The 18,369-nt window shown below is 41.8% G+C and overlaps 1 protein-coding gene across 1 annotated transcript; it reads left to right on the top strand.

Moving 5' to 3' along the window:
• The first annotated feature begins 10,534 nt into the window (after positions 1 to 10,534).
• On the top strand, positions 10,535 to 17,697 carry LOC126187639 (cuticle protein 76-like). The gene is made up of 2 exons (XM_049929240.1): positions 10,535 to 10,546; positions 17,335 to 17,697. The coding sequence occupies exons 1-2, from the start codon at positions 10,535 to 10,537 to the stop codon at positions 17,695 to 17,697; spliced, it is 375 nt and encodes a 124-aa protein (XP_049785197.1).
• Positions 17,698 to 18,369: the final 672 nt, after the last annotated feature.

Genomic DNA, 18,369 nt, shown 5'->3' with positions numbered 1-18,369 from the left:
AGGATAGTTATTCGTCATTCCTATTAGCACAGTTAAAGCCCCGTCTATGGATGAACTGTCATGGCCATTGGCCTTCACTGCCTTCTTTAAGAAATCTAACTCCGATTCGAAGCTGTTGTCACAGGAATAACGTGAAGACAGAGCATTGCAGACTGCTTGATCCTGGGCTGGTTGGTGGTGCGAAGTGGCATCATAATACCTATTAGAGTCAGTAGGTTTTCTATACACTCACTGTCCAAGAGTGCTGTCAGATCGTTCATATATTAACTCACATAGGAACGGAAGGCCGGCATCACTGTCAGCCTTCAAGGTGAAGTTGATTTTGGGGCACATCTTACTGGAAGAACTGTGAAACACGCGAAGCTCTTCTTGGACGTGTGGGTAAGCGGAGCCAACAAAAAGGCTTTAAAAAAACATTACTTAATGCCTTAATCTTAATCTTGATTTCTCTTAAGTCTTGCTTCCATTAACAACCGCAACGTCAGCACTGCCTCTCTGGTGCCTTTACCTTTACTAAAGCCAAACTGATCCTCATCTCACATACCCTCAATTTTCTATTTTTCTGTACATTATTCTTGTCTGTAACTTGGATGCAAGAATTGTTAAGCTGATTCTGCGACAATTTCGCAATTGTCAGCTCTAGCAGTCTTCGGAATTGTGTGGATGATGTTGTTTCGATAGTCAGATGGCATATCGCCAGACTCAACATTTTACACACCAACGTGAATAGTCGTTTTGTTGCCATTTCCCCCAATGATTTTAGAAGTTCAGATGGAATGTTATCTATCTCTTTTGCCTTATTTGATTTTAAGTCTTCCAAAGATCTTTCAAATTCTAATTCTAGTACTGGATCCCCTGTCTCTTCAAAACCGACTCCTGTTTCTTCTTCTGTCACTTCCCTCACAGCCGGCCGCGGTGGTCTAGCGGTTCTAGGCGCTCAGTCCGGAACCGCGCGACTGCTACGGTCGTAGGTTCGAATCCTGCCTCAGGCATGGATGTGTGTGATGTCCTTAGGTTAGTTAGGTTTAAGTAGTTCTAAGTTCTAGGGGACTGATGACCACAGATGTTAAGTCCCATAGTGCTCAGAGCCATTTTTTGAACTTCCCTCACATAGAGACCTTTAAGGTACTCTTTCGACTCATTCACCCCTCCTCTGCATTTAACAGTAGAAATCCCATAGTATAATTAATGTTATCGCCTTTGCTTTTAATTTCACCGAAGGCTGTTTTGACTTTTCTGTATGCAGAGTCGGTCCTTCTCGGCAGTCATTTATTCTTCGATTTCTTCACATTTTTCTTTCAGCCGTATCGCCTTAATTTCCCTGCACTTCCGATTTATTTCATTCTTAAGTGACCTGTATTTCTGTATTCCTGAATTTCCCTAAACATTTTTGTACTTCGTTCATTCACCAAGTAACTGAAGTATTTCTCCTGTTACCCATGGTTTCTCCACAGTTACCTCCTTTATACCTACGTGTCTTTCAGACTTGTGCGATTACCTTTCTTAGAGTTGTCCATTCCTCTTCAACTGAACTGCGTACTGACCTATTCGTTATCCCAGTATCTTTAGCCTTACAGAACTTCAAGCGTAGCTCTTCATTCCTTAGTACTTCCGTATCCCACTTCTTTGTACACAGATTTTTTTTCTGATTAGCATCTTAAACTTCAGCCAACTCTACATCATTGCCAAATTTCGATCTGTCCGTATCCGCTCCCAGGTACTCCTTACAATACAGTATCTGATTTCGGAATCTCTGTCAACCTTGATGTAATCTAACTGAAATCTTCCTGTACCTCACTACCTGTTCCACGTATACCTCCAATTTTGTGATTCTTGAACAGAGTATTCGCTATTAATAGCTGAAATTTACTGCAGAACTCAATTAGCATTTCTCTTCTCTCATTCCTAGTGTAAGTAGGCTGTTTATGTTTTCTTTATGTAAGTAGGCTGTTTATGTTTTCTTATTGGCAACGTTACGTAGCGCTCTGTACGAAAATCACTGGCTGTGCTGTGTGCAGTCTGTGGCTAGTTTGCATTGTTGTCTGCCATTGTAGTGTTGGGCAGCGGCAGCTGGATGTGAACAGCGCGTAGCGTTGCGCAGTTGGAGGTGAGCCGCCAGCAGTGGTGGATGTGGGGAGAGAGATGGCGGAGTTTTGAAATTTGTAACACTGTATGTCATGAACTAAGGGGACGTTTCACTAGTACCAAGCCCATATTCTCCTGTAGCCCTTCCTTCTACTCTTTCCCCTGAAGCTGCATTCCAGCGATCCATGACTATTAGATTTTCAGCTCCATTTACGTACTGAATTAACCCTTCAATATTCTCATACACTTTCTCTATGTCTTCATCTTGGGATTGCCTGAACTACCGTTGTCGGTGTTCGTTTGCTTCCGCTTCTGATGAGAGCAACTCTATTACAGCACCGTTCGCAGTAACTCACTCCCTGCCCTACCTTCCTATTCATAACGAATCCCACTACCGTTACACCATTTTCTGCTGCTGTTGATATTACCCTATCCGAACAGAAATTCTTGTCTTCTCTGACCCACACCAAATTTAGATTGAGCCGTAGCATTTCCCTTTTCTGATTTTCCAGCTGACCTACCAAATTCAAATGGTTCAAATGGCTCTAAGCACTATGGGACTTAACAGCTGAGGTCATCAGTCCTATCAAATTCAAACTTTTGACATTCCACTCAAACTGATGTTATTCAATCAGTACAGTGAAGAAGCAGTGAAGGGAACGAAAGAAAAAAACTGGAGTAAGAATCAAAATCCAAGGTGAATAAATAAAAACTTTGATCTTTGCCAATGACATTGCAATTTTGTCAGAGAGAGCAAAGGACTTGCCAGTGCAGTTGAACGGAATGGACAGTGTCTTGAAAGGAACATAAAAATGTAAATAAACGGAATCAAAACGAGGATAACGGTGCGTTTCAGTTTTGAACGTGGTTGTCTTTCAGTAATTTTTCACATGCATTTTAATTTTCTTATTGATGCAATTTGGAATTTGATGAATGACGGGAGAGACAACTTTAAGAATTGTACTAGTAAAAGACACGAGAAGGAACTGGTTAAACGTAAGAGAATTTTACCTATAAAAAGTCTATTCTTAATAGTTTTCAGAGGTCTGAGCACAAATTTTTGAAAAGGATTCTGAATAAGACTGAAACAGATTTTACACTAGAAGAAACTGCCTCGTTGGAAAAAGGGCTTAAATAGAATGTAATGCCTAACCTGTTAGACAAAATGTTTTAGAAGGTATAATTGTAGATCTTAAAAAGCCTGATAGCCCCAGAATGGACGTTTCTCGACAAATGACGGTAGCTCATGGTGTGTGTAATATTTTTGAGAAATATGCAGTTAAATAACTCCTGTCGAAACGATGGCTTAAAAGTATTAATGTCAAGCAAAAAGAAATAATCTCCTTATAACGAAACCTGACAAACGTAATGCTGTAATCGTTGCTACTCAGAACGAATATGTATATGAAACTGTGGTGTCACCGCCAGACACCACGCTTGCTAGGTGGTAGCCTTTAAATCGGCCGCGGTCCGTTAGTATACGTCGGACCCGCGTGTCGCCACTACCAGTGATTGCAGACCGAGTGCCGCCACACGGCAGGTCTAGAGAGACGTCCTAGCACTCGCCCCAGTTGTACAGCCGACTTTGCTAGAGATGGTTCACTGACAAATTACGCTCTCATTTGCCGAGACGATAGTTACCATAGCCTTCAGCTACGTCATTTGCTACGACCTAGGAAGGCGCCATTATCATTTGCTATTTATCTTGTGATGCATGTACCATCAGACCGATGTTCACCAATTATGGATTAAAGTTAAGTATTCCAGAAGCTACGTACCTTGTTTACTAGACTCAACTCCTATAACTGATACAGACCTCACGCCAGCCTGCGTGAGCTTAAACGCGTGCCTTTCGGCTTCCTCAGAGTGGCTTGGTTGTCTTGCCAAGTCACAACAGAAACATTATAATTTTTTGAAGAGAACAATGTTTCGGAGCTAGATGAGGATCCGACCGTCACGGTCCATAAAAATGGTTCAAATGGCTCTGAACACTATGGGACTTAACATCTGCGGTCATCAGTCCCCTAGAACTTGGAACTACTTAAACCTAACTAACCTAAGGACATCACACACATCCGTGCCCGAGACAGGATTCGAACCTGCGACCGTAGCAGTCTCGCGTTTCTAGACTGAAACGCCTAGAACCGCTCGGCCACCGCGGCCGGCTCGGTACAAAAAGAGATTAGACTTGTGATTAATAGCGCTACACATTTACTTAAACCTTATCATAAGAAACAGATTATTAATATGAATCCACAAGCCCCAAAATTACGTTCCCAGTTTAAGGTACATGAAGTTCACTATCCGATACGTCCGACTGTGAACAGTATGAACAGTGCATATCATGAGTTACCAAGGTTTCTTCACGATTAAATAAAAAAATCCCTATATTTTTCGAAATAATTATTTTGTCGTCAATAGTCAACGCCTAGTCATTAAATTCAAAGATTTGCAGTGTGATCAGAATACTAAATCGTCTTCACTAGATATTACGTACCTATATTCTAATATATATTCTAATATAGAAGGTTGTATACATGGAAGAACCCTGGAGATACTAAAAGGTATCAGATAGATTATATAATGGTAAGACAGAGATTTAGGAACCAGGTTCTAAATTGTAAGACATTTCCAGGGGCAGATGTGGACTCTGACCACAATCTATTGGTTATGACCTGTAGATTAAAACTGAAGAAACTGCGAAAAGGTGGGAATTTAAGGAGATGGGACCTGGATAAACTGAAAGAACCAGAGGTTGTGCAGAGTTTTAGGGAGAGCATAAGGGAACAATTGACAGGAATGGGGGAAAGAAATACAGTAGAAGAAGAATGGGTAGCTTTGAGGGATGAAGTAGTGAAGGCAGCAGAGGATCAAGTAGGTAAAAAGACCAGGGCTCTTAGAAATCCTTGGGTAACAGAAGAAATATTGAATTTAATTGATTAAAAGAGAAAATATAAAAATGCAGTAAATGAAGCAGGCAAAAAGGAATACAAACGTCTCAAAAATGAGATCGTCAGGAAGTGCAAAATGGCTAAGCAGGGATGGCTAGAGGACAAATGTAAAGATGTAGAGGCTTATCTCACTAGGGGTAAGATAGATACTGCCTACAGGAAAATAAAAGAGACCTTTGGAGATAAGAGAACCACTTGTATGAACATCAAGAGCTCAGACGGAAACCCATTTCTAAGCAAAGAAGGGAAAGCAGAAAGGTGGAAGGAGTATATAGAGGGTCTATACAAGGGCGATGTACTTGAAGACAATATTATGGAAATGGAAGAGGATGTAGATGAAGATGAAATGGGAGATACGATACTGCGTGAAGAGTTTGACAGAGCACTGAAAGACCTGAGTCGAAACAAGGCCCCCGGAGTAGACAACATTCCATTGGAACTACTGACGGCCTTGGGAGAGCCAGTCGTGACAAAACTCTACCATCTGGTGAGCAAGGTGTATGAAACAGGCGAAATACCCTCAGACTTCAAGAAGAATATAATAATTCCAATCCCAAAGAAAGCAGGTGTTGACAGATGTGAAAATTACCGAACAATCAGTTTAATAAGCCACAGCTGCAAAATACTAACACGAATTCTTTACAGACGAATGGAAAAACTAGTAGAAGCCGACCTCGGGGAAGATCAGTTTGGATTCCGTAGAAATACTGGAATACGTGAGGCAATACTGACCTTACGACTTATCTTAGAAGAAAGCTTAAGGAAAGGCAAACCTACGTTTCTAGCATTTGTAGACTTAGAGAAAGCTTTTGACAATGTTGACTGGAATACTCTCTTTCAAATTCTGAAGGTGGCAGGGGTAAAATACAGGGAGCGGAAGGTTATTTACAATTTGTACAGAAACCAGATGGCAGTTATAAGAGTCGAGGGACATGAAAGGGAAGCAGTGGTTGGGAAGGGAGTGAGACAGGGTTGTAGCCTCTCCCCGATGTTATTCAATCTGTATATTGAGCAAGCAGTAAAGGAAACAAAAGAAAAATTCGGAGTAGGTATTAAAATCCATGGAGAAGAAATGAAAACCTTGAGGTTTGCCGATGACATTGTAATTCTGTCAGAGACAGCAAAGGACCTGGAAGAGCAGTTGAACGGAATGGACAGTGTCTTGAAAGGAGGATATAAGATGAACATCAACAAAAGCAAAACAAGGATAATGGAATGTAGTCGAATTAAGTCGGGTGACGCTGAGGGAATTAGATTAGGAGATGAGACACTGAAAGTAGTAAAGGAGTTTTGCTATTTGGGGAGCAAAATAACTGATGATGGTCGAAGTAGAGAGGATATAAAATGTAGACTGGCAATGGCAAGGAAAGCGTTTCTGAAGAAGAGAAATTTGTTAACATCGAGTATAGATTTAAGTGTCAGGAAGTCATTTCTGAAAGTATTTGTATGGAGTGTAGCCATGTATGGAAGTGAAACATGGACGGTAAATAGTTTGGACAAGAAGAGAATAGAAGCTTTCGAAATGTGGTGCTACAGAAGAATGCTGAAGATTAGATGGGTAGATCACATAACTAATGAGGAAGTATTGAATAGGATTGGGGAGAAGAGAAGTTTGTGGCACAACTTGACCAGAAGAAGGGATCGGTTGGTAGGACATGTTCTGAGGCATCAAGGGATCACCAATTTAATATTGGAGGGCAGCGTGGAGGGTAAAAATCGTAGGGGGAGACCAAGAGATGAATACACTAAGCGGATTCAGAAGGATGTAGGTTGTAGTAGGTACTGGGAGATGAAGAAGCTTGCACAGGATAGAGTAGCATGGAGAGCTGCATCAAACCAGTCTCAGGACTGAAGACCACAACAACAACAACATTCTAATATATCTGTTCAAACAACTATTGACATCGTTGAAAGAAACCTGTGTTCTTTTTAAAAAAGATATTTCTGATCAGCAAATCCTGGCTAATTTGTTGTCTAATAACAGTAGTAAAATACAACTATTTTGATTTCAATGGCTAACTAGGATGCCTGGCAGGCATCTCGGCCAATATTTTCATTAATTCGCTGGAAGAAAAATTCTTCAATAATTTTTCAGTTAATAATCTGGGTATTCTCGGTATGTAGAGGACATTTTGATCATATACAGTGGTTTCCGGGAAGGTACTGAGCATTCTTAAGAGTTTTTATAGTCTTCATGAAAAAAATTAGCTTCACTTGTGAATTAGAAAGCAATGATCGTCAGCTACATAGCTTTGACCTTAGGATTGCCATAAGCAACGACTCCTTCGGTATTTTTCGATAAGTCACTAATACAAATCAGATTGTGCCTGCTAGTTTAATGCATCCTTATTTCCAGAAACAGCATTTTTGCATACAACCATTCACCGTGTAGTTTCTGGACCTCTCTCACTAGACGAGCTTACCAAAGAGACGAATTTAGTAAAAACTGTTGCAGCTAATAACTGGTTCGATCCCTCGTTAGTTGAAAACATCTTCAAAGTTAAAACTAACACTAAACTATTATAGGCATCACTGCTGTTTCTGATAGTAACCATTGTAAAAAAGTTTTTTCGATTCCATTTCTAGGCCCTGTTTCTTATAAAATACGTCGTCTTCTAGTTAAAAAATACGGACGCAAAGTTGCCTTTCTACTAACAATAACTTGTAGAAAAATCTTATTCACAATCTCAAGTCCACAGTTCAGAAGTGTGATTCGTGTCCTATTTATTATGTAGAACAAACTGGAAGATCTTTCAATGTCAGGTATAAGGAACTTTTATTGGGAAACTAATGTACAAAATTCCACTTTTGCAGATCATCTGTTAATCTCCGATCATAAACCGAAAAGTGTTGAAGAAATTTACGTTTTGCCGAAGAGCTGGAGACTTTCAAGCGTATTTCTAACGATGGCGTCATCCTCAACGAACAGATACAATTACCTAATAAAAATGTTTTCAATGTTTTTCATCCACTACTCGCGGATTTTTGATTCATTTATTTTTTACTGTGTTTCCTGCCTCTAGTTTCGGCACACGTTTTTCTTCAAATCTCATATAGACGCGTACTACTAAAGTTTCCTTCATGCAGATAGTTTTGGACTCTGCAGCTGTTTGTAAATATTCATAATACTCTGTTCTTTACCCAATGGACATTTCAGTGAAGCCTAATAGATGGCTCTTGGTTGTACTTCATTTACTTGACTACTTCGTGTGTTGAAAAACACATTAAGCTCTCATCCTTTGAATTTTGTGTTTTTATAATTAACTCTTGTTTAATTCTATTACTTCCGTTATAATGTCTCAAATGGGCATATATCACTGTCCGCTAATTTGATAGGCGGTGCAACTTGTATCTTGTTTTCATAGCAGCAAAGTAAGCCACTGGGTCGCTCAGTCTGATGTTGTTCCTTGCAAGGTGTACGTACCAAAGGCTGGAACGTTTTTAATTTTTAATTTTTAGCATGAGCATGTCTGCTGTAAACTCTGACTGTTCCCTTCTAGCAGTGTAACTTGACGTAAGTAATCTTTGTATGTTACGACGTTTTCTGTCTTGATTAATGTTTCTGTCAATCTTAATACTCTATGTATTACTTTATGGAGCTTTTAAATTGTCATTCTAATGAATGAAGGCATCCTTCGCGGTGTCGAAACCTAGATAATTGTATTAAACAATTATCTGCAACCCGTTGGCTGTATTATTTCTCCGTTGATAGCTGAATGTAGTCGAATTAAATCAGGTGAGGATGAGGAAATTAGGTTAGGAAACGAGACACTGAAAGTAGTAGAGGAGTTTTACTATTTGGGCAGCAAAACAACTGATAACGACCGAAGAATAAAAAATATAAATTATAGACTGGCAATGGCAGGGAAAGCGTTTCTGAAGACGAGAAATTTATTAACGTCAAATATAGACTTAAGTGTTAGAAGTCTTGTCTGAAGGTATTTGTTTGGAGTGTAGGGATGCGCGGAAGTGAGACATGTAGTATAAAAAGTTTAGACAAGAAGCGAATAGAAGTTTTTGAAATGTGGTGCTACAGAAGAATGCTGAAGATCATATGGATGGATCACGAAACTAATGAGGAGGTACTGTTTATAATAGGAGAGAAAAGAAGGATAAAAGAAATTTGTGGAACAACTTGACAAAAGAAGGACACCTGAGACATCAATATCCAGGGATTTGGAGGTAAGTGTGTGTGTATGTGTGTGTGTGTGTGTGTATGTATGTGTGTGTGTGTGTGTGTGTGTGTGTGTGTGTGTAGGAGGGGGGCGAGGTGGGGTAATAAGCATAGACGAACACAATAAGCAGATTCAGAAGAATGAAGATATGTAGGTTGCAGCAGTTATTGGGAGATGATGAGACTTGCACAGGATTGAGTAGCATGGACAGCTCTTTGGACTGAAGACCACAACAACAGCTACAATTTTCTATTATTTATTTTTTGTTAGTGTACAAGCTACAATAAAAATACTGGTTAATGTCAGCTTCTATTAACGAAATTTTCTGCCTAATGGCGCAGTATTAACTAAGAAGTAATTTGTTGCAAGTTATTTGACATAAATCGAAAGATGAAATTGAAACCAGTGATTTGTAAGAACAGTTGATTTTATTTCTGACAAGGAAACAATGTTTGCATTATTCCTTATTCATTTCCATAAGTCTCAGAGCAGAATACGTCATTAAATTTCGGTAACATTGGTGATACGCTAGTGAGATCCATTCCATGCGAAACAAAAAATTCGCCTTTCCTTGGCAGATCAAATGTAGGTGTATATGTAAATCAAAGAAGACTACCCTTACTGTCTCGATAAAACCGAGATTATTAAAAGGACAGCAGTTAGGGAAAGAAAAATAACCGCAATGAGAGTGACCTAGTTCAAGAAATTCAGATATTTGCTTAAGAGTACCTAAATATGAATTAGTTGATTTGGTTTCAACCTGACTGATATCGAGTACTAGTTTGATATCATAGTCACTAGATGGTCTCATAAAAGGTTTTTCGTGTTCATGTCAATCAGAGAGCACCATAAGGTAATAAGATGTACTGCATTTCATAGTTGTAAATAGTGCAAATCCGAAAACTTTGCTACTTACTGTGCTTCTTGAAAAAAGAATATCAAGTTTACGGTAGATAACAGCGCGTAAAAACATACAGTTCAAAATATGATTGTTTAAATAATTCATTGGTGAACGTATATGAAGAAAGCGTCACAAATATCAGTCGTTTTTCTGTGTGTGACGGTACTTCATGCACACCGCGGTCTGTGAAGCGTCCCACACACAGAGCGCGAACCAATGGGATGGGCGATCGTGTCGTCGCGCGCTAACAATATGCGGTGGCAATTAAAGTATACGACGTGCATTTGCCTGCAAATGTGCGGAGAAAGCGCCGGGTGGCAGAGTATATAAGGGCCGTGTGGCCCCAGAGTCAGCATCAGTCAACCAACCAACCAGTGTCGGAACACACCGGAAGTAAGCGACATCGCATCTCTATCGCAAGGATGGCCGTCAAGGTAAGCTAGTCTGCACTGGTTGCAGGCAGCTCCGGCGTTAAGATTTGTCTATTGTTGTAGTAAACTTGCAAAAACACACCGAGGCAGCAGAAAAATTGTTGGTATCACAGCAGAAGGGAATGGGAGGTCAGAAGAAAAGGATGTGGTGGCGGACGCGAGGAGAAGAAGTGAAAGGGAGGGCGGTGAAGGTATCCGCTAGATAGTTCAGCTTAAAGAGTTAGTCTCAACATTGTATGATACACTGCAGAGTGAATAAACTAATGTGGGGGGAGGGGGGCGCACGGTTCTTAAACGATGTGGGCTCTATTGTTTTTAGATCAGGCAGTTCACATAACCCTATGGCAACACGAGAGAAAAGCGAAAACTTTCAGAGTTCGCTATACTCCGAACTTCAAACAACTATAGTCGAACTTGTTAGTTTTGATTCGGCCGTGAATATTAATTTGAGAACACAAATTACTGTGCAAACAAATTATTGTGTTATACGTCAAAAATGCATAGTTCTGCAAAGCAGCGTAAAAGTAGATCACAGTTATCAGTGTCTAACGAAGAAAGGAACCAAACGCATGCTATCAGACGACATTTCGTAGTGTAGGCTAAAACGCAAGCAGAAATTACCGTAAGTAAAAGCCAACTATTTGTTAACAAACTATTTTCGATCCAAAAAAACAAAGAAATTGTAAATATCTTTAATTACGCACCACTGACAAAGCTTTACTTCAATAAAGCGAAATGCGTCTGATGAGAAAAACACGTATTTTCTTGTAGTGGTAACGACGAAACAAAAATACTCTCTGGAACAAATTATTGTTATTTGTGGCAGCCATAGTGTCTGTTATTGTAAAACCGAGAAAATAAGAAATAGAAAACTTAGTAACAATACATGTCTGTTATCTTTGCAATAGCGTTTTTACTTAGCCAATTTACGTTTCTATGGCACACCTTCGTCATCAGTGCTCCAGTTCTTAAGTACCTTCATGGATATGTCAGCTCGCTAGAAATGCATATTTCGGAATTTTTTAAATTTATTTTGTGCACTACATCACAAAGAAGTATCTCCCACTCGTCGTTTACACTGTCATATAAATGGGACGCTATTTCCATAGTCAAAATTACGTAGACCTAACGTGTATACATTCGATATATTGCTCGAGATGTACCACTGTCCATAATTAAACTTAGGCAAAGCTGGCGTCTACACATTCGATAAGTTACTCGAGATGCATTAGAGTGTAGTTATAAGCAAGACTGTCACTATAGAGTCACTCCTCGCCAGTTATGAATTTTAGTTCCGTCCCAGGCGATCAATTAGATTCCAGAAACTGTGGTAATATTTGTTGGAGAAATTCCAAATCAAGCAATTACGTTAAAACCGAAGTAAAAAAACCTCATGTTTACTTCTGTAGGAACCGAAAGACTGAACCTGTTTTAATTTATCTGTAACTGTAAAAGGACTGTGTGCGTATGCTCGAGTCTATGGAACTAAATCCGATAAAACATCTTGTAATTTATTGGGTCCAACTTTTTTAACATTTGTAGTGTCACAGATTCACAGTGCAATTGGCTGTACAAAATTCAAAATAAATTTGGAAAATTTTCGATCTCTACTTAGACAGAAACGTACTTGTGTATAAGCTCTCAGTTCTCATTTGGTCTGTTACATCTTGTGAGTACTTTAGGCAGGCGATGTGCTGTGTCGAGTCACACTTATTTTAGTGACCTTATTACAACTTTTTACCTCTACGTAGTAAGTGGCGATGCTGAACGACTGAAAAGTCATCGTCTCCCTCTTTTAGTTTCTTGTTGCTGTTTACTTATCTTCACCAAATCCTCTGCTGCTCCTTCTAGACAATCCATTACTCCAGAATTTTTTCCGCTGTTTCGACTAGTCCCTTCTTTATGCCAAATAACTGTTGACAAGGGTAGAATTTAAACCGTGAAAAATCATTCGTAATATACACATTCTAAATCTTATAAAAGTTCTGCCAAGTTATAGCAACCGATCCACAAGACCAACGCTTCTCGTTCACTATTTACGTCGTTTGATAATTTTATGCTTCAAGATTTTATCATATTTTCCATTTTGCTTGCCCAATTCCTCACATGACAGTTGTGTTCTATATCTATACAGAAATCACTATAATATATTCACGCTCAATTCATTTAACGACTTCGTCACCCACAATCCTAACATCTTCATTGCTTTTACTTTGATTCCTTCTGAATTTCCGCAGATATAAGAGGGGTTTTCCCGAAGTGCTATATTCTTATGGCTACAGCTGAATATACTTTCTAGATTTTCTATGCTTCCATAACAGTATATGATGAAAAATAATTACCAAAGAAAAATTCATGGGATGTTGAAGATTGAACAATTTCTGCCATGTTCCCGGACGCAGGAGGTTCCGTTTCTAGTGATTTCCCGCCCATTACCAGCTATGATTGCTTCTCTACTGACTCAGAATGGGTAGATTTGTTGTGTGTCAGTCAGCAGTCGCGTAACATTCGTGACTCCTGTGATCTCGTGGAGTTCCTCGATGAGAAGTTCAGATGTGGTGTGGCGCTTTTATTTAACTTTCATTGCTTAATGGAAGGTCATCTAACGTAAAGGTAGGATTGTTCTAGCAAATATTAGCGAGTTTGAATTCTTATCCTAATCTAAAATAGGATGGGATGATCGAGATCCCAATCAATCGTAAAGTTCGAATTTTTTCGATATCCGAGGGTTCTCAATGTTTTTCTTAGGTTTTCATTCCTTTTTCGTGAGAATTGAGCGGAATGTTGTAGGACTCTCTTGTTTTCAAACAAAAATTCCAACAAGCCCACAATCAGGGAAATCTGAGAGCAGTTTTCCACTCCATCAGCCTGATAATCACCTGAAACTCCCCATTAAAATATGTAAACATGTAATATGTACGTCCTCTATGTCTAAAGATAGAAAGAGCAGTTCGATATATACATGAACTGAACACAAATAAGGAAACACCAAACACACGACACATGCCGAATACGATGTGGGAAAGCCGTTGGCATTCAAAATAGCTTCGACTGGTGTCGGAATGGATAAATACAAGTACTGTGCGGCTTTCAAAGGAATCATATACCATTATTCCAGCAAAATATTGACAATTTCAGGTAACGATGATGGCAGTGGTTAGCAATCATGGATAGCAATCAAGCACTCTTCTCTCCAAGAGCGACCACAAGGCTCAGTAACACTGGCATCTGGTGACTGCTGTGACCAGGGGAGATGCGACAGTTGATCCTTTTACTCACAAGACCATCCCTGGACGACGTGATCTGTGTGAATAGGGTCTCTGACGTCTTGTAACACAGGATCGCCATTGGAGAACAAACATTATAGCATGGGATGAACCTGATCAGTCAAAATGGTCACATAATCCTTGACTGTAGTGTGACATTCTAAGGTAACCATGGGGCCCAAGGAATATCAGTCTAAGGCTACCCAAAACATCACCGAATCCTTGCCATGTTTCACTCTTGAGACGTAAACTCGGCCAGAAGTTGAAAACAGTGTTAAACAAGAATGAGATTTTCACTCTGCGGCGGAGTGTGCGCCGATATGAAACTTCGTAAAACTGTGTGCCGGACCGAGACTCGAACTCGGGACCTTTGCCTTTCGCGGTAAAGTGGTAGAGCACTTGCCCGCGAAAGGCAAAGGTCCCGATTTCGAGTCTCGGTCCGGCACACAGTTTTAATCTGCCAGGAAGTTTCATATCAGCGCACACTCCGCTGCAGAGTGAAAATCTCATTCTGGAAACATTCCCCAGGCTGTGGCTAAGCCTTGTCTCCACAATGTCCTTTCTTTCAGGAGTGCTAGTTCTGCAAGGTTCGCAGGAGAGCTTCTGTAAAGTTTGGAAGGTAGGAGACGAGGTACTAGGAGAAGCAAAGGTGTGAGGACGGGGCGTGAGTCGTGCTTGGGTAGCTTAGTCGGTAGAGCACTTGCCCGCGAAAGGCAAAGGTCCTGAGTTCGAGTCTCGGTATGGCACACAGTTTTAATCTGCCAGGAAGTTTCATTCTTAAACAAGCTCATCAGGATAATTTACTCTCTTCCACTGCACCATAGTCTACGTTCAACGGCTTGGGCACCAAGTTTTCCTGTTACGGGCATTAGAATCACCGTAGAGTGCTTTTGGAATTACAGCTGGCCCTACAATTCTCTACTTATTTATTTTGGTGCTGACAGGGTTCGCGAGTGCGATATTCAGTTTTGCACTGAATTTTGCAGCTGTCTAGTTCACGTTTCTCGTCAGACTCTTCTTCAGTTACCGTGTGTCACAATCACTCAACACACATTTTCGTCAGCGTTATGATTTAGCGGATGATGTTTTTTTTCCCAGTTTCCCTGTTTGTGGCATAAACCTTTGATACGCTGACTCTGAAAGCACCAAACATTTGGTCTCCCTTGGTTTCGGATACACCCATCACACGAGCACCAACAATTTAGCCACTTGCGAACTCACTTTGCTCCAACATGCTGTATTTCCAGCTACATAAAAACATTATTCCCACCACGACTGGTACGTAGTACGTGTTGAGGGCATCGGACAGATGCCGTTCGTTGCCAAATAGAGCAGCGCATGCTACAAGCTTGACTAGCATCTTGCATTTATCCACGATAAGAGGAAGGGCAACATCGGTCGTAAATTTTTTAATCCGTTTAATGCAAGTAGATTTCAGCTACTGTGTAGTGATCTTCAGCGCTACACGAATAAAAGATTTAATGAGAATCAGGCAGTAAAATACTAATTAAAACCAGATCACAGGTACCTCCGTGTGTAAAACATAAATATACATGCCAATTATATCCAAGTCATGACGACTCATAGTAAATAAAATCGTATCTCGGATCTCATTAATACGGTGTTGCAGCATGCAGTTCCCAAATACCTGCATTTATGTTCAAGTATGCATTTCTCGACGTGTCCCCATATTTTTGCCCAAACCTTGTGTATGAAGACCTAGTGCATGTTCAAGTATCTGTGTGTGTAACAGTACCGGCCGGGGTGACCGAGCGGTTCTAGGCGCTAAAGTCTGGAACAGCCCGACCGCTACGGTCGCTGGTTCGAACCCTGCCTCTGGCATGGATGTGTGATGTCCTTAGGTTAGTTAGGTTTAAGTAGTTCTAAGTTCTAGGGGACTGATGACCTCAGAAGTTAAGCCCAAAATGGTTCAAATGGCTCTGAGCACTATGGGACTTAACATCTGTGGTCATCAGTCCCCTAGAGCTTAGAACTACTTAAAACTAACTAACCTAAAGACATCACAAACATCCATGCCCGAGGCAGGATTCGAACCTGCGACCGTAGCGGTCACGCGGTTCCAAACTGAAGCGCCTAGAACCGCACGGCCACACCGGCCAAGTTAAGTCCCATAAAGCTCAGAGTCATTTGAATCATTTTTTTTTTGTAACTTAGTACATAAATTCGATCACTTTCTCGATATGTGCGAGGTAGATATTGCCATTGGCTGTCGCAGTGTGTGCAAGGTCATCTCGGTAGAAATCCTTGGTTCCAAATTTACGAGGGCTAAGATCTTTATGCTGTTACTCCAAAAGTTGTCACTGATCCCAGTTCTAGTGGTATTTCTTGCTGATATCGAACGGGAACTGAAGGGCTTGTAGAAAATAAATACCGTAATTTTACTAACTATTTTACTGGCGCTACCAGTTTCGGTGCCTCATTGGCACCATCTGGAGGTCCCTGCACACGAAGCTAGCTAATTCATCTATTAAAGGGATCATCTATTAAAGGGATCGCTAATTTCAACTGGCTTCGGTAGATTTCTGAAACTACTCTGCAGACGTGGATTCTCCACACCTCTAATGGTAAACTGTCGGCACAAGCCTTCAAAGACGATAGGATATGAAGGAGGTGGCACAGCGGTACGCCACTGGTCTCCTATCTGGGTGCTACGGTCGCAGGTTCGAATCCTGCCTCGGGCATGGATGTGTGTGATGTCCTTAGGATAGTTAGGTTTAAGTAGTTCCAAGTACTAGGGGACTGATGACCACAGCTGTTAAGTCCCATAGTGCTGCGAGCCATTTGAACCATTTTCTCCTATCTGGGAGGACAGCACCTCGGATCCCCATCAGGCGATCCATTCATCACTTGGCCGCAGGGAAACGATTCCTTTGAGAGGGTACAAGTGATTTTCCTCTCCACGATTCCCCAGCCCCAGCTAGTGCTCCATCTCCAGTGAACACGTACCTCTCTAGGTTTAAGTATTTCTAAGTTCTAGGGGACTGATAACCACAGCTGGTAAGTCCCATAGTGCTCAGAGCCATTTGAACCATTTTCTCCTATCTGGGAGGACAGCACGTCAGATACCCATCAGGCCATCCATTCATCACTTGGCCGCAGGGAAACGATTCCTTTGAGAGGGCACAAGTGATTTTCCTCTCCACGATTCCCCAGTCCGAGCTAGTGCTCCATCTCCAGTGACCACGTACCTCTCTAGGTTTACGTAGTTCCAAGTTCTAGGGGACTGATGACCACAGCTGTTAAGTCCCATAGTGCTCAGAGCCATTTGAACCATTTTCTCCTATCTGGGAGGACAACACCTCAGATCCCCATCAGGCCATCCATTCATCACTTGGCCGCAGGGAAACGATTCCTTTGAGAGGGCACAAGTGATTTTCCTCTCCACGATTCCCCAGCCCGAGCTAGTGGTCCATCTCCAGTGACCGCGTACCTCTCTAGGCGCTGAAACGAGCCCAGTGGACGCTAGCACCTTGACAAAGTGGTTCGCCACTTGCCGTGCCGCAGGTACTGCTGGTGTTGAGCGCGGCGTTGGTGGCGGCGGCGCATGCGCAGGCGGGCGCGCTCGTGCAGCCGGGCGCCATCACGTCGCAGCAGTCCAACATCCTGCGCTCGTTCGGCAACCTGGGACAGACGGCCGCCTCGTCCAAGACGATCGAGACGCCGTACTCGAGCGTGCGCAAGGCGGACGTGCGGGTCAGCAACGACGCCATCGCGCTGCCCGGCGGCCTGCTGGCGCAGACGCGCACCGCCCCCGCCGCCGCCGTCCACGCCGGGCCGCCCACGCTGCTGGGAGTCGCCTACTCCGCCGCCCCCGCCGTCGCCCACATGACCTACACCAACGGCCTGGGCATCAGCTACGCCTACTAGGCCGGACCCTGCCGGTCCCCACACCACTCCACACCAGACCTACACCACGACGACGACGGACGATGACGTCACAGCGGCAGCGGCGGCGGCGGCGGCGGCGGCGGCGGCGGCGACGTAGCGGCGACCACGCCATCACACCCCCTAACTACTTGACTCACACGGCGCACTGTACATACCTAATATTAAGTACAAATAAAATCTATTTATCTGCCTAACCCGCTTGCCTTTTTTATTCCACTATACTTCAAGCATATGAATATTGAGAACCACTTTTTTACCATTGCTGATGCACTTTACGGACCAACAGTTTTTGTTTGCAAAGGTGAGAAAGCTACAATTCTTAATACGACATTAGTGAAATGCCTGGGCTAGCAGGCCAGAGATTAGGTTGTGGAAAGGGGCAAAATCAGTTCCTGTCAGTTGCACTCAACATAGAAAGTTTATTCATCAACAAACAATATTACAACAAGGGTGAAAAACACTCAAAACCTTAATCGACCTCCTTTGATTAACCTTACATCGGCTGAAGGCCACACTCAAAAGATACGAGGCCTAAGCAAGAATTGAAATACAAGGTTCTTCTGGAGGTTTCACCCAAGAGTATTTTCTAAAGCTTCAATTTAGACAGGCTGAAGACCTTAGCAATTTAATTTTAATGGATCTTGGTTGGAG

The sequence above is a fragment of the Schistocerca cancellata genome, chromosome 1 (assembly GCF_023864275.1).
Source record: "Schistocerca cancellata isolate TAMUIC-IGC-003103 chromosome 1, iqSchCanc2.1, whole genome shotgun sequence".
Classification (NCBI taxonomy): domain Eukaryota; kingdom Metazoa; phylum Arthropoda; class Insecta; order Orthoptera; family Acrididae; genus Schistocerca; species Schistocerca cancellata.
Note: the sequence above shows the minus strand (reverse complement) of the source record. Positions and strands in the feature narration are given on the sequence as shown.